Source organism: Amblyomma maculatum, chromosome 5 (genome assembly GCF_055883805.1).
Source record: "Amblyomma maculatum isolate TAMU_Amacu chromosome 5, ASM5588380v1, whole genome shotgun sequence".
Taxonomy (NCBI): domain Eukaryota; kingdom Metazoa; phylum Arthropoda; class Arachnida; order Ixodida; family Ixodidae; genus Amblyomma; species Amblyomma maculatum.
This window is the reverse complement of record NC_139348.1, coordinates 137816122-137838828: the sequence shown is the minus strand read 5'-3', so window position 1 is coordinate 137838828 and position 22707 is coordinate 137816122. Positions and strand designations below refer to the sequence as shown.

General features: G+C 45.5%; 1 protein-coding gene across 4 annotated transcripts in view; it reads right to left on the bottom strand.

The window, feature by feature from the left end:
• Positions 1 to 4496: 4496 nt before the first annotated feature.
• Positions 4497 to 22707, bottom strand: part of wge (BAH domain and coiled-coil containing protein winged eye) — a 170347-nt gene continuing 152136 nt past the window's right edge. For all 4 annotated transcript variants that reach the window (XM_084604474.1, XM_084604476.1, XM_084604475.1 and 1 more), the window contains 11 exons: positions 22078 to 22234; positions 20732 to 20849; positions 20545 to 20620; positions 18931 to 19039; positions 17257 to 17376; positions 16368 to 16517; positions 15694 to 16121; positions 13501 to 13567; positions 12022 to 12143; positions 7791 to 7955; positions 4497 to 5557 (listed from right to left, as the gene is read on the bottom strand). In XM_084604474.1, the coding sequence (XP_084460600.1) occupies positions 5357 to 5557; positions 7791 to 7955; positions 12022 to 12143; positions 13501 to 13567; positions 15694 to 16121; positions 16368 to 16517; positions 17257 to 17376; positions 18931 to 19039; positions 20545 to 20620; positions 20732 to 20849; positions 22078 to 22234 (1713 nt within the window). In that variant the 3' untranslated portion in view covers positions 4497 to 5356. The remainder of the gene's footprint in view (positions 5558 to 7790; positions 7956 to 12021; positions 12144 to 13500; positions 13568 to 15693; positions 16122 to 16367; positions 16518 to 17256; positions 17377 to 18930; positions 19040 to 20544; positions 20621 to 20731; positions 20850 to 22077; positions 22235 to 22707) is intronic.

Below are 22707 nucleotides of genomic sequence, written 5' to 3'. Positions count from 1 at the left end.
AAAGGGGGGGGAAATGACACAAAAGCACAAGGTGCTGAGGGAGAAGACTGTTTCCCCCTCGGAGATCTGGGCAAAGTCGATGAACAAAAGCTAAAAAATGAAACTAGAGCCTTGAGCAATGCAGAACCGATGGAGCAAGCTGAAACTGTTGCCGAGCTGCTCTGGAGAAGGCGGTGTGCTGCTGACGTGTTTCTGTAAACGTTGCCACGTGCAACCCACCAAGTGGACAAAGATTTTTGCGAGTCATGCTTAAACAACAAATGAAACCTCTAGTGCAAGGGCGTTCTCCCAGTATCAAAACTTCTACCGCAAGGGCATTCTACCAGTACCAAAACTTCTACCACAAGGGCATTCTCCCAGTACATGATCGAGTTTGACCAATATTTCTTGGGTGCTCGACTACTAGAGCTACTGAAAGCAAGCAACAAGCTGCAACATTATACTACCTTGTATGCAGTCCCCACATACCTTAAACTGAGAGCCAATGATGCAGCTGCACTTTGTGCAGGTTCAGAAAATGGAGGGGGAAAATTCTCAATGAATGGTAAACATATGTCAAGAGTCCAGTCTTGTGCACCTTCAATTTTATTGCAAAACCTAGCAATATACTACTGTCAGTGTTAGCCACCCCACTTTTTTCAAATGCCAAATGCTATTTGTATAGGATGTGCAGGTAGGTGCATGTTTCGAATTACATTTGCCCTCGGGCCGATAATTTCTGGCCATTTCTGCCATAATAAAGTAGCTCCTAAATCAGAATCTTCTCCAGAGCAAACCGTCAACAGGAAAAGTGAGAAAAAAAAAAAAAAAAAGTCCAAAAGGACTCGGCAAACTGAGCATTGCACCTAGCCTCGATGCACGCAAAAAAAAAACAAGGGCAAGTACACATAGTCGCCATACTGCACAGGGCACTTCCCCGTCTTGCGTCAACAAGCGCCCTTTGCAAATCGACGCCAGCCAAGCGCAAACAAAAACACAAACAACAAGGAACGGTATGCAACATTTCTTGCCACCCAAACAGTACCCAGAACATACGTATGGCACAACAGACTTTGTAACACACTTTTTTTTTTCTTCTGTCATTTCCACATAAAACTTTCTTCGCCCATACTGGTTGCTCCTGGAGGAACTCGTCAGAAAAGAAAAAAAAAAAGCTCCGCAGAAAGAGATGGAAACCCTAGGCGCCAACATTCAACGACCCTCGCTTCTTCCTTTTTTTCAACAAGTGAAATCACAGTCGGCTTTCATTCCTGTTAGCAGAGAGGGCAAGAGAAAGAACAAGTAAGGCAACTCAACTGCAGAGGAGATAAGCTGGCAACTTGCCTATGTACAGAAAACTGAAGACCTTTGCGGTCACGCAACCATCGCACCTACAAAAATAAACTCTCTTCGGAGCCACAAACGTTGCTGCAGTCAAAACCCTGTCGCCAAACTCTCATATCGTTTCAACACTTCCATCTAGACCCAACAAGCACTTGGTGGACTTGTTACACAGTCAACTCCCTTAACACGGGAAACTGCTTTCAGATGAGTATGTCTTCTAAGCTGGCCAGATATGCAAGCTGCACCACTGAAAAATGTATGGACAGGCCCCCCAATGTGAAATTACAACATACTTGGTTCATTGTTCTCAAAAAGCACAGAGCGCACATAACTAAGTGAGACCATTTAATGTAGGGGAGCCATGATGCTAACACCTCCAAAAGACTCTCTTCGTTCTTCCAGACTACCTGAAGAACATTGGATAGGTTTTGAATTTACTACGCTGTTTCCAGAATATTGAATATACTCCATTTGATATTACACAGCATGCAGACAGGAAAGAATGACACGCACTGCAATTCCAAGTGATGCACACATTCGAGCCTATTTATAAAGTGGCCCCATTTTTAGCCGTGTATCGGCTCTGGGACTGCATTGTGCGTTGCAGATGTTTGCTTGTTCACAGGTGGCCACGGTTAGTGTGTTACCTTTATAGTGCACTTGCTCAATTATCCCTTAACCAAACTGCGACCCCCAGCACACTTCAATTTCACTCTGTTCTAGCTAGGTCAAGTACAGCCACAAACCGGCAGCTCTGAGAACTCTTCTGAAAGCAGCGCCCCTTTTCCAGCGACTCATGCACCAGCAGTACCAACGGGGTGGCTTCATTGTACACAACAACAAATGCAGCATGCGCTGCTCAGCACCGGCATTTCTTGGACTAGCTGTCGTCAATCGTGCACCATCCCTACCTCCGGCCCACAACTTGCGATCAAGGCTGGCTAACTTTGCAGGCCTGGCAATCGGTGCACAACCGGTCATCAATACTGTCGCAATTGTTGCGGCTAAACTCCATGGCACGGACATGTCGGGCTGACTCAACCCTACAACACCTCACCCTAACGAGATCTGATGATGAGGCGACCCTGATCATCCCAGGCCACTACGGCTTTGAGCACGTTTCTCTCTTGGAGACCGCACAAGGGGTGGTTAAGACAATGACTGACAATCTGCATAAACAGCATTGAAGCATTTCTTTTTTAAAGCAGTTTAGATGCGCTTTCTCTCATAATGCATGCAACGTTCCTGCTTCCAAGCACCTCCCTCAAAAAAAACCTCTTGATACCACTCGGAAGCTGTACAGGCCTCGGTGGACATCACTAAAATGACTATTGAACTTGTGTTGTCCAAAGGTTGAGTCAGCCAACAAGTGTTGCTACATACTCTGTTTAGTGTTCACTGTTAAGCACTGCAGAAACGCGAAACACTCGTGTTCACAGTGCTCGATTCTGCTGCAAGATCAAGTCTTACCAAAGGCCTTGACACAGCCCAGTATACGTTTGTTTAGAATAATGTCAGACGGGAGCACAGGTTTCGCCAAGAGTCTGCTCTCGATGTTGCCCGATATAGACAGTAACCATTTGCAAAAGTGCGTGGTGCATTAGTTAACCGTGCAACACACTACAACAACTGCCCTGCAAAGGGGATACTTTTTTCCCTCGTCGAGGCCAGCCTCAAAGCACGTGTGGGACAGAAAACGCCGCATACTCAACGCACACTCTTAACCTTTTCACTTTTTGTGACAGCCAAGGTCACTCGTCAAACTCTAAACGTCTTCGACCACAGCCATTTTCAAAATCAACTCTGACAATGCAGCAGAAATAAAAAAGAAAACTTGCCGCAATGCACCGAAAGGAAAAAGCAAACGACGAAAGAGAAGCAACCAGATGCAAGTTTTTTTCGCGAGGTGGGTGAAATGCACGACACGTGTATGCAATGATGTAATGACTCTCTATAGCCATGATGACCACGACAGTGACACACAAAAAAGAATGCACGCAACTGCGCTCGCACCTGTCACGTGCAGAGAGCGGTGGCCACTGCTGCTGCTAACTAACAAGGGGCGGCAGCAACGCGCGGCTTGTTACAAACGGCGAAAGAACTTTGACGACGTGGGAGCACGAGTTTTCCACGACCCTCCATCACGCTTCCAGACATGTGAGGGAGGGAGAAAATGCATAGAGACGGAGGGGTGAGACATGCCACCATGCCGGGAAGCCACGGCATCTCGCGCAGGTTACTTACTACATGCTGTGTGCGTTAAGAAAAGATGAGCTGCAAGATATGCGAGAAGACGACTGGAGAAAACGACAAGCCTAGGCAACAGCCCCCCCGAGAAACTAACCTGTACAGAATTGTCTCGAAGGCAATTTCAGCCATACGTGCTCGCAGGCAATGGACATCTCGTTTTTTGTTTAGTGTTTTCTACTTTGGAATGGTGCACAAGGCACTAGTATACATGGATGGGATTCATTCAGGCCCAGTAAATAATTTATGACTGAATTTCCGCACTATTTTAACTGTGGCTTGAGAACACTTCGATGGTGCCTACGATGTCACGATTCAGTTCAGAAAACTGCGACATTACGGCTGCTCATCAAAGTTTTGTTTTCATGCCTCACATATCCTGAACTAACTTTGACATCAAAGCCACCATCTGACTGACAGTGCAACTAATAAACTAATTTAACAAGAGAAATGAAATTCACTCGAAAATTATTTAACTGGGTGTACGACAAATTCTATACAGTAATACGAGTTTACTAATGCCCTGCGCATCCTTACTTAGAAAGAGGACCACACAATCAAAGCTTAATGTGCGTATCTTTTTAATACCACTAGCGCTTCAAGTTTGCATCTCTTAGAGGGCTGCCTGTAGCCTTGTTTTCAGAAACTATAAGAAAAAGTAAAAAGAACGAAAACGGAGACATGAGACAATGTTTTGTTGGTGCACACACGAGACGAGAGACAGCCAGAAAGAGAGAGTATAGTACAAATAACTGTACACTGTCGCCCTTCCAAAAGCTCCGACGGACACTTCCGTTCCGCCATTTCGGTCTCCACCCGGCGGTACAATAGCAACGACCGCAATGCACGTGCCCTTCCCGTGGAAAGCCTTTTCCACGGCCACATCACAATAAGAGAAGGTGTACGTGTGTGTTTGTGTGTACGTAAAAAAAAATATAAAATGACAGTCCGTGGAAGGACACAAGAACGGTGACAAAAACGCAACGTGGGGAATAATAATAATAATAACATTAACTTAAAAAAAATGAAAAACGCAGAAGACAGCTCGAACCCCTTTACATATATTCTCCCCGTCTTTGGAAGACAGCCCGCCCTGTTTATATATCAACACTGGCCCCTGACATCCGCTGATATGCCCTCTCTTTGTAGAAGATGAAGAGAGCCCTCGCATTGCAAGATGCTGCAATGAGACACTGATTGTTTGCCAGCCGTGGGTGTGCCGTGCCCGTCCTGGGAGAGACAGATGACGATTTCGACGCGCTTCGGAGTGAAAAGCGTTTGCCTTGTATATATATACATTACGACAAGTGGGCACCACGGAGACTTACTCGCGGTTTCCGTGGCTTGTTTATCACACGAGCTTTGTAACACGAGGTGTGAACAACCGCAAGCATGTTAATACGAGAGAATAAAATGTTAAAGGGCTTCAAATCGGCTCGAAAGAGACAGGCTTTGGCTGCGGATTTAGCATGAGTGCCTTCAGAAAGCACCGCTCATCTTGCGTTTGTTTACAATCAAATAGTCCAGCCTGCCTGTCGTAACATATTTCAGTTAGTTACATTTCTGTGCAGAAACACTGCATGGGACGGGAAATCCATGCACCCGAATGGGAGCACTTTCTTTGAGAATCACTGCATGTCTCAAAGACTGCCTCCTCCTGGCAAGCAATCAGTAGTCCTGGGTGCTACCTTTTTTTTCTCTCTCCTTTTTTTTTTTTTGTTCTTCTTCAGCCTTAAACAAGCCCCGGCTCTCAGAGCGAGCCAAGGTGTTGACGCCTGGTGACAGATCACAATGCAGCTAATGAGGGCTCAATCGAGATGTGGTTGCCGTAGGGGTCATAGCTTCCGGCGAGGTAGTAGACATCAGCGATGGCCTCGTCGCGGATCGCCCGGGATGCCTTGTACTCCTCCCAGGAGAGGACTTCACACTTGTGCGAGATGGTCTGCACGTCGTTCTCGTCTTCGTGCGGAGACTGGAAGAGTGCACCCTGCGTACGGTGTGAAGACACACATACGTCAGAGACTCGTTTGCTTTGTGCGGTGTTTGCGTCAACGCATCCTAACAAAAAACTAGACACCATATTTTCAAGATTATGTAAGCACCCCGCTCACTTTCGGCATTGCGTTCGTGAAAAAAAAGGGGGGATGCTTAGAATCGAGTGAATGCGGTAGTTGGCTTTCCCTGGGCCGAACCTGGAGTTGGTTTCAGACCTTCAATTTAGGCTTTCGCCCAACTCAGAGTAGGTGCAAAAATGGACAAAATGCCGATGTGCCAGTATATATAAAATTTTAGCTCAGCCAACAAAATTTTGATTTTGCTGTTCGATGTAAGTAATGCACCTTTCTGTTCGACCCTCTTGCTCGTGTCAACTCCAGAAGCATACTTTATCTGAGTGGGTTAGTCCTAGAGTAACCGCTTTCCCGTTGAGTCTAACTTTGCGTCATAGAAAAAGCTGTACAAGGGCAGTACATATTTTTTCGACCGTGGTCCCGAGCTTGCGCCTGCGTATAATATGCAGAATTTGACGACTTTTTATCGGTGCTTGTGCGGCAACAATGGCCCCAATTTGATAGCCAATTTGGGGAGATAGTCTGTGGTAGTTTGTTGCAGCACTTCGTTTTCACTTATCTATTGTAAATCTCGTGCCTCACTTGCATTCCACTACACATGCACATCAAAATTTTAAATAGTATTTTCCTTTTTTATTCATCACCACAAAAGTAAGAGGCAGAGTTGCCTGACGTAGACGCATTTCAATTACAGTGAAACCTACCTAGTTAATTTGACCTCCGTCCTCCGTAAATTCAGGTAATTCAAACTAGGAGCGCGGATTTTGGAATGACGTCGCACTGCTTTAAAGCCTACACATATATCCCACTCGTACATCCACATGCCGCTTGCGGCATGCCAAAACTGCGTGCTGGCCACGTGCAGTGCTGTGCTGTGCAGTGAAGTATCCTCAAGACGCGACGAGGATGTTCTGTGAAAAGGCACTACTGCCACTGCGTTGTACTGAGAAAAAGGCAGCGGATGCCTTAAAGATTTTGGACTGCTTCAACATTACCGACAGTGTACACAAAGCCAAACATTTGACGAACCCGGGAAAGACAGTCATTCTCCCTTGGGTTTGTTTCAAATGCAGACAACAATCATACAGGTTTTCACTTGATAAAATTACTATGATGCAAATAGTTTTCGGAATTTTTTTCAGGCCCATTCGAACTTTTGGTTGAAAGAACAGTCTGGTGATGGAGACGAGTATAAAAATATTGGCATATTCTGGTAGATCTGACTACTTGCCGGCAGCATCAAGGGAAGAGCTCGAGGTTTTACCAGTAATTTATGTTAGGAATGTCAGGTTTAGGCAGACGGCGGATCCATACTGTGTCCTTTTGTTGCTATTAACATTAATCTATTTGGAGGGTCTGAAGTGAACATACTACATTTTATGACTATGCCACAGCATCATACAGACGGGTATTTATGTTAAGGCAGCCTACTTTTTTTTCTCTTCCAAAAAATTACAGCTACTTTTATTCCTAAACCTTCCTTTAATTCGCTTTTAAAATGCGTTCAAAGCAGAAAACCACACAAACAAAGATGCCACCATAGTTGTAGTAGCACGCTATTAGCAAAAACTGTTGTTGGCATTTTCCGTAGATATCACCGGGTTTATTTATTTGTTCAATTCTTTTTATTTAAAGCTATTTTGGTAGCCTCAGTTTTAACAAAATCTGTGTATCCTAGAAAATGACACGTGTTGCAAGAAACTTCAGTGGTGCAGCAGTTTTCGCGTTCATAGAGCTGCATAGAGTTGCTATACTAACTGTATTATGTCGTGTCCACAATGTCAGTGTTTGCAGAAGCGGACTGACACTACAATACGAAAAAATCAAGTTTTAAACAGTTCCACCGTGTTTTTCACCTCCACAGCCAGGTATTCATTAATTTTGGGATGCAGCTTTCCAACGAAGCAAGAAAGATGTTGCTGAAAATGTCATTGGACTGTCCCTTAAACTTCAGCGTGTCTTCCGAGCTCTCGAAGACCGAATTAACGAGAGGTAACACTATCACCATGGCAGATCGCATCGGACTACCTCATATATAAAGCAAGGCCAAAACTGAAGAAGCTCTTCTTGCCTGTGTGCTGTCCACCACAAACGGACAACAGATCTAATTAGCTAATTAGACAGCTAATCAGAGTAGGCAGGCCTGCTCACCTTGGGGTGCCTGAGCTTTCCCAGCCCCTTGGTCTCCTCGGGGTGGTAGAACCACTTGACGCGTACCACCATGTTTCCGCCCCAGCCCTCCCACATGGTCTCGATGCGGCCGATGTATGGCAGGTTGGGCCGTCCCGTCGACAGGAACACCGCACAGTCGCCCACCTGCGCAGTGCCGACCATGATTTGTGAGCTCCCCTCGGCCACTTCCTAGCTTTTTCATCAGCACCATCAGATGTTGCATCATCACAAAGCAACTCGACTGTCTTCGCTCACATGTTGCATCAACCACAGCAAGTCTCGTTTCCCTGCACAATTCCGACTCACTGATGGCTGATGCTTTTAAACTCGGAAACATTCGAAAGAGCAAAATGGGAAAGCACGCTGTACAACTGTGCGCAGCACTTTGCAGTCTACAACACAGCACTCAGAGAAAGCCCACTTCAATGACAGTCTCTAACTGCGGCAAGAGTTTAGGTAGACATGTTATCACTCTCACTCACCAAAATTATGGCTAAGCTTGTCTCGCCCATCTACAGAATGTGGTATTGCACTTTTTGGAATGTGTAACTGTTGAGGCAAAAAAAAATTTATTATTATTATTATTATTATTATTATTATCGATAACTTGGTCTCAATCTTGGACTATTCCTCACTGCCATCTGCATCCCAACGCAAGGAGAACTGCAGAGTTCAATGAAGGATGTGCAGCTCAAAGTGCTTAAGGGGGGACATGAGTCTTTAAGGAAAAATTTTTAATACTGAAGCTGCCAAGATGAAAATTAGTAGTCATATGTATTTCAGTATGCAGATTTCAAATATGGAATTAGATTTTACAAAAAAAAAAATTTTTTTCAGCCATATGCAGTTTTTCATGAGTTTCTGACAAGGTTTTGGAGAAAACTGCTGCATGGATGCTCATAATCTGCATATTGCTAGATTCTAGAAGCATCAAGGATTGCAACAAGGGTAACAGCATGCTTCTGGCTCTTGTGGTTAAAAAGTTATGGTCGTCCAAAATTATGGTTGAAGAACTCCCAATTTTAGTTTGAATAATTTTAGCAGATAAAAAATTTGTGTGTACTCCTGGCCACTATCTCAAACCCTTATTGCAAACATCAGCTATTTAGTTACTAAACGACACAAGAGTGATCAAAATCTGATGAGCAGAGGCTGAGATATGCTTGTCAGTAGGTTGCTATGCGAAGAAAATAGCCAAACTGAGAAAAGTGGAAAAAACAAAATACAATATTTTTAATGCACTCTTTATGCACAGTTATGTGACAGAAAGTAGATTTCAGCTTTAGAATGCCCCAGGTGAGTAACTTTCATCACTTTTTGCTTGGTGACGCCGCTTTACATCAGAGACAAAGCACGCCGAGGCTGCACGCTTCCGCTCGGAGCTTGTAACTCGGCGAGAGTCCTTCTCCCGTGCTCTCACACTAGTTATGTGGTTTGGCTCCACTTGGAGCTCCTGAAGAATTCGTGATGCCGCCTCTTGTGTGCCAGAATTAAATTTCATGACTGCTTCAGCGACAGCCGCTTCAGCAGAAATGAGTGAGGCATGCTTTGTCTTCGGCATCAAAGACCAAATCACTGAATGTAATGCCTCATTCGCAATCTGTGTATGTCCTCGCTGGCACCTGCCGAGTAGATCCTTGTCGGCAAGGCGTTTGTACACTGGTAGCAGTGCCTGGCTGACGTAGTCGGGCAGGTTGTACCGGTGTTTGGGCGGCTGCTCTCCCCTTGCAATGGCAGCATTATACTTGCACCAAGAGTTGGTGCCGTGCTGGCATAGGCTATGGTCCGGGTGCTTATCTGTCGATGTGACATGATAATATGTGGCCATGACTGCTTGATGCATTTTGTCAACATCCCCTGCATTCGATTTTAATGCCCAGCCATAATAGCTGCTCAGTTTGGCTATAACGTCTGCAGTGAGTCGACCTTTGCCACTCAAGCTTTCACCATGCTTTGCTTTGGTTTTCTGTACAAGATTCCGCAAGGCACTCCCCATTCGCTTCTGTACATGGTTTACGCAGTCCTCTTTTTCGACTGGTATAAAACCATACACCTTAGCCTCTTCTACCGCACGAAAATGTTTGCTGTCCCCATCGCAGAGCATGGTGGTGTAGCGCAGGCCGTGCCGCTCGAGGGATCGTTGGAAGAGCATCACAGCTGCTTCAACCTCCATCTGCCCAGATTTTGCGTTGGTATTTTTCTGGCATACATGGTTTTCTTGCCATGCATTGTACTGGGGGTCATCCTCTTTAGGTGCATTTTTGCAGCCAAGGCGGTGGTTGGACAGCACAACAAAGTCTAGCACATACCCTGAGAAGAGCTCTATCACAGTGCCCACGCCAATGTGAGACTGGTGCCCTCTCGTCATCCACGTTCCGTCAAAACAGACCACAATATTTCCAGTGTTTCCAAAATTGAGCTCCTTGTATAGTTCCTTCACTGCTGAAGCGCAACCGGTCAGCACACTTCCAGCAGCCAGCACTGCGGCAGGACTTAGCTTTGATTTCAGGTGCGCCTGGTAAGTTTTGTTGTGAAGGCCCCGGTGGGAAATTCCCATGGTTGAAAAAAAGTCATTCAGGGCTGTTTGGCCGTTTCCTGTGGTTTGCGCGGCATGAGCAGCGAGAATATTCACTTCGAATGGATTGCACTTAGCACTTCCAGCCATACGTTGTGAACTCCACTCGCGCGCTACGTCGCCGTACACTGAACATCGCAAAAACAACTGCACAGCAACCCCGTATTCACGGTCGCTTTTCTCGATGGTCACGGTGCTACCACACTGTTGGCACACGGTTTTTTCGAGCAGCCGGTTGATTGCCGACAGATCGACGACTGTATATGCTGCCGCTGCTGTCGCCGCTGATGGAACCGCGCCGCTTTTCTCGGTGTGAAGGGTCTGCAGCTTGCGCTCGGTCGCAGATATTGATGATAACGAGGCAATTTGGGCGTTCGCTTGTTCTTGCCGTCGCTGCAGGTCTTGGGGGCTCAAAAACGTCGTGTCAACGCGCGTTCGTTGCTGGCTGCCGCCCGCGTCACCGAACTCGGCTGCGGAGCCAGCCGTCGCACGTTCAACTGCGTCGTCTCGATGACTTGCTTCGGGAGCCGCCGGATGTTCTTGCAACGCATCACCTTGCTGTTTAGGCGCCTTTTTGCGTCTTTTTCCAAACTTGTGGACACTGTGGAACTTGCGGTACGGACGAGGCATGGTTGGCGTCGTGAACCTCGCCGACAGACTTTTTCAAAATGGCGACGTGTCCGTTCGGAGCCGAAGTAAAAAAAATGGCGTGGGCCAATGAGAAGTGCCCATTTCGTCACGTGATAGCCGTAGACCAATGGCACAGCAGTATTTCATGTTTGTTTTTTTTTGCTTCTCTACGGCTAACAAAGAGACGCTGCGCGCTCAGCTCCGATGGAAAAAAGAAAGAAGAGACGCTCTTTCAAACGAGACCAAGACGGCGCGTCAGTTGAAAGCGGTGCGCGGCGCAAAATGACCATTTTTGAGATACTTTTGCGAAGTTTTCGGCCGAAATACTACCGTTATTCGGCTTTTTCTCGAAAACTATCAGCATTTCTACTTTGAAACTTCACCAACATTTAGGGAATGACCTCATAGTCACGAATATTACAAAACTGAAAAGTCGATTTTTTCGCGATTTTTGGCTTCCAAAGACCCGTGTCCCCCCTTAAAAGAAAAACTTACGAGGTCATTGCAGAAACTGTATTGGTAGAATGCAAAAGCATTAGTGCTGCCACCACATTGTTGACTCCTAATCGACAAAACTCTGCATCTAATTACCTATTCCGTTAAGATACGACTGTCACTCTGACCTCCGATTGATGATGTGCAATTTTTCAGAGAAAGACGTCGGTGTCTCACAGCATTCAGGCTACAGTCTGACGCAGCCTTCTGATTGGCTGGCTGTGTAATATCATCAAACCACTGACATCCACTTATACTCTGGAGAAGTTCGACATTTTTGGTCATTTTAATCTATTTTTTTCTCACTTCCGCTGTTGTTGTTTCCCTCACTGCTTACAGTTCCCAGTAAGAAATACCTTCACAAGTTTACCTTCCAAACTGCAGCCACCTTCAAACTGTGCAAACCTGGCACCTTATAAAGTGTCACGTATATACATGCGTAGTCCTTCACAAGCTTGTTGCTCATTTTAGCAGCTTTGTAGCCAGTGAGCAAACACGACTGTCACTCACCCGAATGGATTCCTTGCCCCTGAAGATGGCCTTGTAGAACTCCTTTTTGGCCTTGCCCTTGAGCCCAGGTCGGCGGAAGCTCTTGCCCGACCATCGCCACAGCTGCCGCATCGGCAGGAATGCTGTGCGGAGGGAAGAGAGGCCATGTCTCCAGGGCACGCAAGAAAGACTGGCACAACATGCACACAACATAATAGGCGCACAATTTTAACAGTACATGCCACTGCACTGCAGGAGCAAATGCACTTAGGATCCCACTACTTCATTAAGATTAAGAAGAGATAGAAAGCGTGCAGAGTGGGTCAGAGAAATAACTCAAGTTACTGACATTCTAGTGGAAATCAAGAAGAAGAAATGGGCATGGGCAGGACATGTAGTGCGAAGAGAGGAGCACAGAACCGGGTTAATTGGAGAAATATGGGAGAGGCCTTCGCCCTGCAGTGGGTATAGTCAGGCTGATGATGACTTTGTGACTGTGTACTTCGTGACAGTATACTTCGTGACAGTATACTTCGTGGCGGTATACTTTGTAACACTGGCCTGTCACACACAGGCTTATGCACGCTGAGTAAATAGACTGAGAAGTTAGAAACAAAGAAGAGCTAATCCTCCTGCTCTCTCACTCACTCGCAAGCATGCATCCTGGAGTCTCTTGAGCAGTAAAAACAGAACAGTGGAAGTGCAATAGGTTTTAAACACTTAATACGGGCTTTCAGTTTATTCAAAGTGATTCCTTCGCTTCTGCAAAAACATAAAAGGCTCTGCCGAGTTCAAACTTTGCATGATTTGAATTAATTTACAGTCCTGTTCGAGCCTGAAATCCGGAAGTTGACGGGACTCTGTGGTGTGGACCAGCAGGCAGAACATGTGTGTCGCGTCATACCTTGGTACATTTCAGGCAGCTCGATCATGTGACTGCGGCAAGATAAATTTTCTGTGCACTCACATCCTGTAAACTTTTGCAGTCAATAGTACTTGCAAGAGACGACGTTACTTAAAGGGACCACGAAACATTTACAGAGGCTAGGAAAAGCACATGAGCAATCAGTATACTATCATTTGTCAGCACACCGCAAAAAAACTTTAAAGCTACCTTCACTGGTACTGACGCACAAGGAAAGGATAAAGAAAACAAGTTAGGACTATGTCTTGTCAAGCCCATTCCACTCAAGTCGCTTAAGCACATCCAAAGGGTAAGCTTGCTCACTGAGGCAGCCTAATCACCCGCTTGACACCGAGGAAGAGGAGCTAAGTGTGCGCTGCAAGGTGTCACCTTAATCAGTTGTAAGCAGCAAGTTTTAAAAGATCAATTGTAAACAGAGCATTTAAATGTCACTCAACTACTCATTAAGAGCACCTCTACAAATTTTCACAATTAAAATATGGCCATTTATTATTTCATGGCCCCTAGAAGTAATAACTATGTGTAGCCTTTTTTACAGCTTGCACCTGGATGCTCTGGCAACTTTGTGCACTCACCCGCGATTTTGCTTTTCTCCACCGAGGGGAGGCGCCCTTTTCGTTTGGCAGGACTTCTCTTGGGAGCCTGGAAGTGTGAAGAAAACAATAAATACACAATCATGCCCACAACTGAAAACATCTGAAAACAATCAACATCTTCCCGGCTCCGAGCATTTGTTGGGGCCTTGACCGGCACAATGTGTATCTGGTACCATAAAGCAGGCTTCCGAGTCTCACTTTACATAAACATAAATGCTATAAATAAATACCACATACAAAATGCAGTGCAAAATATTTCCTCCACGACAAACACTTCTCCAGAGAACTTGGGAATTTGTTCCAAAATATAAGACGCAATTAGGCCAGAAAATTGCCCAACCCATCCACACTGAGTTCAGTACAATTTGGAAAAAAAAAAAAAAAAAAAAATCACAAAAAATATTTCCCATGGCTAGTCATTTCACAAAGCTCCCTGTTCTTTGCCACATAAAATTCAGCATTTGTTACCGTGCAAGGTGCTCTTCTCAACAAAGCCTTCCTGTTGCCACCAGTGCACAAGGAGGGAGGAACAAGGTCTGTGGAATGCATAGAGCAGCTATGCCAAGACCACAAACAAAGGAGGACTCAACGCGAAATGCTTCAGGGGCTTGTTCGTTGCCAAGACCAACAGTGTACTATATTGCCGCCTTTGGGAGTGGTCTCTCAAAGCCTAATTGTGAAAGCAAACACCAGAGAAGCATCTTTACCCACAGGCACGCTGCCTGCACTGCCTTATCTCTTCTTGCTATCACCGCCTTCCTATTTTGGACCTTCGTCTGGTGGGTGTGGTACATGTTCCACTGATGTGTGTTCTCTGCTATCTGCACTAGGTGCGATCCCGTGTATCGGTGACAGGCCAATAAGAGATGCGGCCGCTGCAAGCAGTGATAGCACAATGTTTTCTACAATGTGGGGCAATGTTCAAAGGATGAGTCGGTCTTAACTGTGAAGCCCAAGCTAGCAGAAGCTTCAATAAAGCACACGAGGAAGTCACGATGCAGCTGTTAACATAGTGCAAAGAATGTGTCACAGCGCAGATGCTGAAATGGCGCAATCAACAAATCAGAGTGATTCTAGAAATGCTTTTATACACTGTTTGGTCCAGTGTATCACTGGTCTGGGCTGATTTCACGGCACACGGCAAAGAAGTTGCCGCAAATGAAACTGTTTGTGCCTCCCGTGAATCTCGGTGTAGCTGGGTTTAAACTGTCCCACTCACACACATACACAAAAGCATAAAAAAATTTATGTCTACAATGCACTGAATTTCATTTATTTTAACACTTTATAAGCTTCGACTAATCACTTTGTCCTGGGCTATAACGGGAGTAAAAGAAAAAACAACAACACGTATGCGCATATTCAATGTTGGCTCATATTGCAATGCTTGTAATAACTTACTGTTCACCAGAGCGTCACTTTTCACAAAAACATGTATTCCATATACAAGGTATAACTTTACATGAAGGTTGGGTTATTTTTAAGTTTATAGATGAATAAACCCGGGAGAGACAGAAGCTCTTATTATAGGTGGGCAATGAGACAAACTGTACAATGTTACTTTCACTAACAGTACCTAAATGACATGACAGCAATGTTGGCTAAGCTTCACGCCAAACTGCTCCGCATGAATGCGGCTTATTATTAAAACAACATTATTCCTGCGCAAGTGGAGGCATGGCAGTGGAAGACTGCATGATTTGGCAGTTCCATAACAACAGCGCTAAACTAGCAGTAATCACAATATCTTACAATGTGAGAATGGCAGAACACAACGACGATAGAATGAGCAATGCTCAAAGATGCAGGCATTTGCACAAGCAATGTCCGTTGCCTTACACGAATATGAGCCGACGCTCCGTGATATTTCGCAACACTTCCTGTGAACCGCTAGCACTACCCGTGCAATCATCTTAAAAAAAAAATGTTCAAATGGACAATTTTTTTTCCGAAAATCTATCCAGAATGACCTTTTAGCACCGATACCGTCACTGCCCCAGCTGAGCATATATTGGTTTTGGAAGAGCCTTACTCGCTGCAATCCGGACACATAGCGTCTGCACTCTGAATCACCCGAGCCCATTCCTATCCACTCATTCCTCCATTCTTTCTCTGCAACAGTGAGCTCCATAAAGGGAACGACGCTCTGGATGAGAAAAACCGTTGGCTCACCGTGTTCTCGCCTTCGTCGGATGAACTGCTGTCCTCCGACGCGTCGTCACTGCTATCGACATTCGCCTGCTGCACTTCCGTGGAGGAAGTCCGAATCCGAACCTTTAGTCCAGACCTGCTTCCCGAGGCCCCCCCGCCATGTAAGGGAGATCCCGCACAGGAGGGCTCTGAGGAACAACTAGACGCGTTGGTCGCCGCGCTGTCCCGTCGCGCCACTTTGCCTTCTGCTTTTCCGGCAGAGGCCTCTGGAGGGTGCTCTCGGTGTCGCTTGTGGTGCTTGTGTTTGTGGTGACAGTGGTGGTGTTTGTGGTGCCGCCGGTGTTTGTGCTCCCGCCGACGCTTCTTTGAAGCGCACTCTCCGTTAGCCGCGTCGAAGACATCGCCGCCATCGGAGTCGGACTCGTCGCTCGATGCTGCCCCTTGAGTTTCTGCGGGAAGTGTGCAAAACGTGAATGTCCCCATCGAATTCTTGAGCCCAAACAAGTAAAGGGAGGAGCTATACAGTCAAACCCAGAGAGCCAGAGAATCAAGGTTTACGGAGGACAATAACTGCATGAATCTCGAAGCTCTCCTCAACATCTCGTCGAGGGAAAACAGTTTAACGAGCGCAGTCACATTGCTTCCGCACATTCGTAAATGCATGTGCAACGTGCATCACCCAAAGCGAAACTCACTTGTTTTCTTGACCTTCGACTTCTTTCTCTTCCTGACTTTCCGCGACTGCTGCTGGTCTGATGCAGCGGCGTCCTTTGCAGTATCCTGGCCACTCTCAGCATTTCTGCTACGCTTCTTGTTCAGCACGAGAGATGGGTGCGGGTCGCCGACTGGAAGGACGAAACGGGATATGCAGGGGATCACCACGCTACCCCAACAACAGCCACAGAGTGAAAAGGAGTGCTCATGTTTAGAGTCATGCTTATCTGACAATCACGTGCAGTCAAAACTGCTGTCCCGCCACAATATTTGCAGCATTTACTTCCAATACCGCCTCTGAGCCGGTAGGATGATGCTGAAGCTATACTAAACGGGGGCTAGCCAGAAATCAATGTCGTTTCAGTTTTAAGAACAATGTCTTAGGTAAATGCTTAGGTAAAGGGCAGGTAAATGCTCGTCAGCATTTACCTGCCCGAGCTCCGTTATCTAACCACATAGAGCCTCTGCTCGCTACTAATGATGATATTCCCATAAAATATTGGGGGAAAAATTACTCGTAAGGTTTAACCATCCCAATGGAAATCAGGCTAACGAGAATGCAGTAGTGAAGGGCTCTAGAAAGACTACCCAGGGTTCTTTAATGCACACAGCACATGGCTGCCCTGTTTCTCATCACCAGAGAAAAGTAACAGTCGTGACTGTGATTCAATGCATGTCTTCAGATTCACCAGACGAGCGCCCTAACCGCTAGGCCACTACGGCAAAGCAAGAAAGGCATATGCTGCAATCCACATGATGATTGCAGTTAGCTACGCATGAGTGGACAAATGAGAGCAGAGTGCAAATCTAAACGATGACACCCAAACCTACATGTCCAGAAATGTGCTAGGCAAAAGTAGCTGATCTCACCAATTGGATGAAAGTCCTGTGGGAGCAGTCGAACATCTTCTATGGGAATCTTTCCGGAGTCGCCATCATCAAATTCGACGTAAACAAGCTGACTGCTTGGAGACGGATTCGGACTGGTGGCTGCAAGGACAGGGTGAGTAAAAAAAAAGGTCCACAAGCTGAAGTGCTCCGCTAAATATACGCTGCATGCAACAGAAGAAAATGATATTGCCAGTTACATATGAACGTTTGGCAGCTACTGGCACAAATTAAGGTTCCTTGAATAAGAAATATTATAAAGGTGACAGCAAATGCAACAAAACGAGCATTAATAATACACAGAAACACAGTAATCAATACTCTCCAAGAAACTTAAAAAATTTAAAGAAGTGTTCCCCCTGCTATGTGTCAGGAAACAAGGAACATTTAAGAACCACACTTTGGGAAAGTTTTTTTCTGAGCTCAGTCCATGCATGTAAAGCATGCATGTGGGAAAAGGTTATAATGGTGAATGACAATGATGAGAAAGTAATGCATGTTATTGAATCAAGTGTAGCCCTATTCTCACGAGCCTGGTATAAAAACTTTGCGGCAAACTTATATGACACTGCCAACCACGTGAAAAACTGCGACAAAAACAGGTCCTTTCACCGGCAACACTCTTCTCCAGTACCTTACGCTCAGAACGCTGCAACCAAATCTACTCTCGTCACTGCCCTGCAGTTTTTAAGATGTTCTCTTCAAATTCGTAATCTAGCTTTTAGCACATTTTGACAATCTACTCTTACTACTCAGACCACAAGAGTTCCTGCCATGCTCTGACAAGTGCTTATGGCCATGAAGCAAGCACGAATGTCATCCGACCTTTTTTTCCCTTTCGATCGTACTGTTGCAGAGCCTTTCAATATTCCAGGTTCAGTTCAGTTCAGTTCAGGCGTTCAGTCGTGTCCGACGCTTCGTGACCCTATGGACCATGTCACGCTACGCTTTCCGGTCTCTCACTACCTTCTTAACATCACATAGCTTCATCTGCAATGCCTCGAGAATGCCATCTAACCATCGCGTTCGCTGCCTACCCCTTCTCCGGCGACCCTCAACCTTTCCCAACATCAAATCTTTCTCCAGCGACTCCTCTCTTCTCATCAGATGACCAAAGTAGCTGAGCTTTAACTTTAGAATTTGACCCTCCAATGAGCAGTCAGGGTTTATGGTCGACAATATCGACTGATTTGATCTTCTGGCAGTCCAAGGAACTCTTAAGAGTCTTCGCCAGCACCACAATTCAAACGCGTCAATTCTTCGGCGGTCAGCCTTTTTCACAGTCCAACTCTCGCATCCATACATCACAACTGGAAAGACCATAGCACGGGTTATACGGATCTTGGTTGGCAGACTAATGTCTCTGCTCTTTACTAGGCGATCAAGGCTAACCATTGCTCTCTTTCCCAGAAGCAGGTTCAGGTTAAGGTAAAGGTTAAGGTTAAGGTACAATCACTGTGCAAGGCACTATCGATTCTACCATACTCCAAGCAAACTGCTCTTTTTTTTACCATAGGGAGAAGAGCAAGACACTTGGGCTTCAGCAGCATCGGCCAAGCGCATAGACGACCGCTCAGTCGAGTGTTGCTTAATGTTAATTATAACGACTTTTTTGCCGTAAAAATTCCCTCTTGTAAGAGAGTGCAGAATACATACCTTTGGCGACCAGACCAGGGTAGAGGCAGCGGTACTGCTGACTCCAGTAGGCACAAACACGGCGTCCCTCGGGAAGTTCCTTCAAAGAACGTGGCTTCACCTCCCGTACCTTTAGGACAAAGGGACATGATTTACAGTTCAGGAACTCATTCACATTTTGCCAGTCTATAAACGTAACACTTTTGCAGGCAGTAAAAAAGGGATTAAAAGAGTGATGAATAATTATTTTCCGACCAAGAAGTTTGAAAAACGGCTGTGTAGCTTTACCTTGTAGCCATATGGAGCACTAGGACTGTAAAAGTTTTTTAATTAACTGGGCAGACCGATCCCGCGTCCTCAGGTTCAGTAGTCAAGAACCCTAGCCACTGAGCTACCGCGGCGGGGCAAAACAATTAATCAATCTTCCAATTAACCAAGCAGATGCAGGCCACCATTTTGAATTATGCAGTGAAGTTTACGTTAGAAGTTATGCGACAGCAGAAATTCCCGGAACTATCTAGATGTCATTGTTGCTGCATTCACATGTATGCTAATGAGTAATCAGTTCTTAACCGGGATCTAATCCATCTTGTCGCAATTGCCAAATAAAGAATATATTACAGTATTAGTTGCTCTGTCCACATAATGCCTTAATTCATGCACATAAATAAACAATTGCATCTTGTCTGCTTTAGCTCTAGCGAGAACCAACAGCAGTCGTAACCATGAAACAAGTTTTTATTAGGTGCCAAAGAAACAAAAATAATTACGGGATGCCTCTGCATAATTCTCAGTCTTGTTGGGTTACATGTTCTGCCAAACTAGCTAAAGAAGCGATTCCACTTTAATTAGGCAGTAGTAAATAACGGTGCAACCTTTAAAAAGCACTACTTAACACGAAGAACTTTGTCCTATGTACACTTACACAAGTTCACAGAAGATATCAGTGCTAGAACGCATTTCGCAGAAAATTTGAAATCCGTTTATGCCAGCTCGTGCATTTTGATGCATCTGCAGAAGCTATTTGCTCCTGAGCGTTTACAACTAACTTCAGCGATGAAACCATGCCAGCTACCTGCTGTGAAGCCCTACTGTTGGCAAACTTCTGGACCTGGATCCAGCCTAAACATGCAATTTGAGATTAGGGATTTATATTGGCCCAAGTGCCAGCACCACAGGACCAAAACAAGAGCTGACCATTACGGCTCTCTTCCTCAAATCTCATATACCAGTGCCTGTTATTAGTACTGTAATCAATTTAGGATGAAGGATAATTAAACCGGAAGTAGAAAAAAAGACAATGCTCTGATAGGTGCAATCTGCCCAACATAGAAGCGTTGCTTTTTCCTTCTAATTTCAATTTGTTTATATTTTGGCCTAAATTGATTACGATAGTAATTAAGGTCGTTAGTAAAAATTTTCAAAATTCACTATCGCTTTTCTTGGCCTCGCCGACTGTTGGCTTCTTTCCTTCGTGTGTCATAACGAACCCCTAATTTCCTCTTTAATTACCCTGTTATTGTAATTAACATTGCGTGGGTGACCCATTTCACAAAGCCATACTTCATGAACATGGGGAAAGGTATAGAGAAACAAAAGGGCACGCGCACACACACACAAATGGTACCAGCTTACCGCTTCCTTGAGAATTTCCTCCCGAGAGAAGATGTGTGGCCGGTTGCCCCTCTCGCCGTCAAGCGTGATGCCATAGCTGCAAAAAGACAGCAACCGAGCACTCAGACAACCGGCGGTGGCAGCTCTCGAGCTGTTTACCATGCGAATTAGACACCACAGTCAGTTTGGCAGGTTTCAGAGCACTTACACATCTGGCGCCTGGATCTCGTTGATGTAGCCAGTGTAGAAGAGGCCATCTTCCAGCATCACCACGCGCATCAGATCGTGGAGGTCCGTGGGTAAAAGGTAGCACTGCTGAGGTTGATCTGAAAGCAGAGCAAAGGAAAACACACTGTGCGTCATCACAGTGCCAGGAGGCCGCAACTAAGGTATACCTTAGTTTACTTCAAGAGAGTTGCAAGTTTTAAATGCGGGACGTGCTTGCACCACAGAAGAGCTGACATTGGTGGTATCGTCACCAAAGAATTCTGATTGGCAGATAGGGCCTTGACGTCAAAGACATATGACCTCGCGTGGGAATTATTTTAAACCACAGTGTTCAAGTTAAATGTGACATCACGACATGTAATACGAATTAGAGGCCAGCAAATGTCTCAAGCGATTGAAATATGTAAAGTAGCTGCTCTTACTTAAATAAATTGCAGGTTATAAGCGCAATTCAAACCAACGATCTTTAGGTTACAGGTCAGACATCCTTCAGGATGGGAGATAAAAGGCACGCTTGCACGAGCTGCGAACAAGTGGAATTAATATGTACATGCCATGTGATCTTGCAAATAAAGTCGTGCCTTACGATTGTATGTTAATAGGTGAGTAATCGGGCAAAACTTAAGGAAGCAGGAACTAAGCGCGGGTAGCAAAGTGCTTGTTGCCATATCATATCCTTTGCTTGATGTGGCCATTGTGTGATGGCCACTGTAACGCTCATGATCTGATGTACACCACTACCTCGACAACAGATGTTGCGCGAGCAGTGCAAATGCTCCTTTACACTGTATTAGCTCCTATAAAACGCACCCTTCTTCCAGAAAAAAAATATCTCTTCAAAATCACACATGTATTAAAACGAGAATGAAACTATGTGAGCAACAGTCGACCAAGCTTCTGTCGACCAACGAACAATTTTCGCCAGCTATCACGGGGGCCAAGTTTTTGCCTGTCTACTGCAAGAAGCCATCAGCTATCCTGCTTTGCAACAGTACAGACAAGACGTTCTTCAATGCAAATCTAAACCTGCGATATCTGACCCTCGCTCAAAGAAAAAATGAAAAATGCTGGAAAGTGCAAGTGCTGGGTAAGTTGGTTCAACTGCATCTAGCCACACATTATGAAAAGAATGCAAGAAGTTTACACCTCCCTATTTCCTGCTATACTTTGCCGTAAAGCTGCAATTACTGCTGCTCAACGTGATAATCATGGCCACTTAGTTCCTGAGGGACAAATAGGTTTAAAGCTTGCCTCAAGATGGTGTTCCACAACTTCTATAAAACAAAATAAGTGAGAAGGAGAGAGAGAGGGGGGAGGGGTGCTCACCCGAGCAGTTCCGAGCTGCTGCTGACAGCCGGCTGAGGGGCACATTTTCAGTCGAGTCGCTGCCCTGGTCGTCCGAATCGGTGTCATTCGGCGTCGGTCCCACTGCTCGGGTGCACTTCCGAAGCACCGACACAAGTCCCCGTCGAGCCACTCGACGCTGGAGAATATTGAGCACTTACATCAGGTCACTGACCATCCAACGCAGCAGTGTTTCACAGCTAAGTTTTCACATACACAAGAATGCCATCAACTTCCAGTTATGATATAGCTAAAACAAAGATAAGGAGAACCAGGAGAAATGAGGGAAATTAAATACAGCAATCGTCGTTACGCAAACACATCACAGGGGTCCAATGAGCAACAAGAAACATGTAACTCTACCCAGTTCCACAGGGTATTCGGTGCCTTCTTTCTTCTGTACAAAAAAGCCTTAATGGCGCTACATACGCCCATTCGGAACATGGAAACTTTCACTTGCGCCAACTCAAAAATAGCACTCGGAAGACTGCACTCCCGTATTTATAACGACCATATGCAATGCACTCCTTCAGCCGACTTTCAGCGATTCCTAGAGAGAAAAACAAACAAACAAACAAACAACAGCCATTAACAAATAGCTGAGCAAAACAA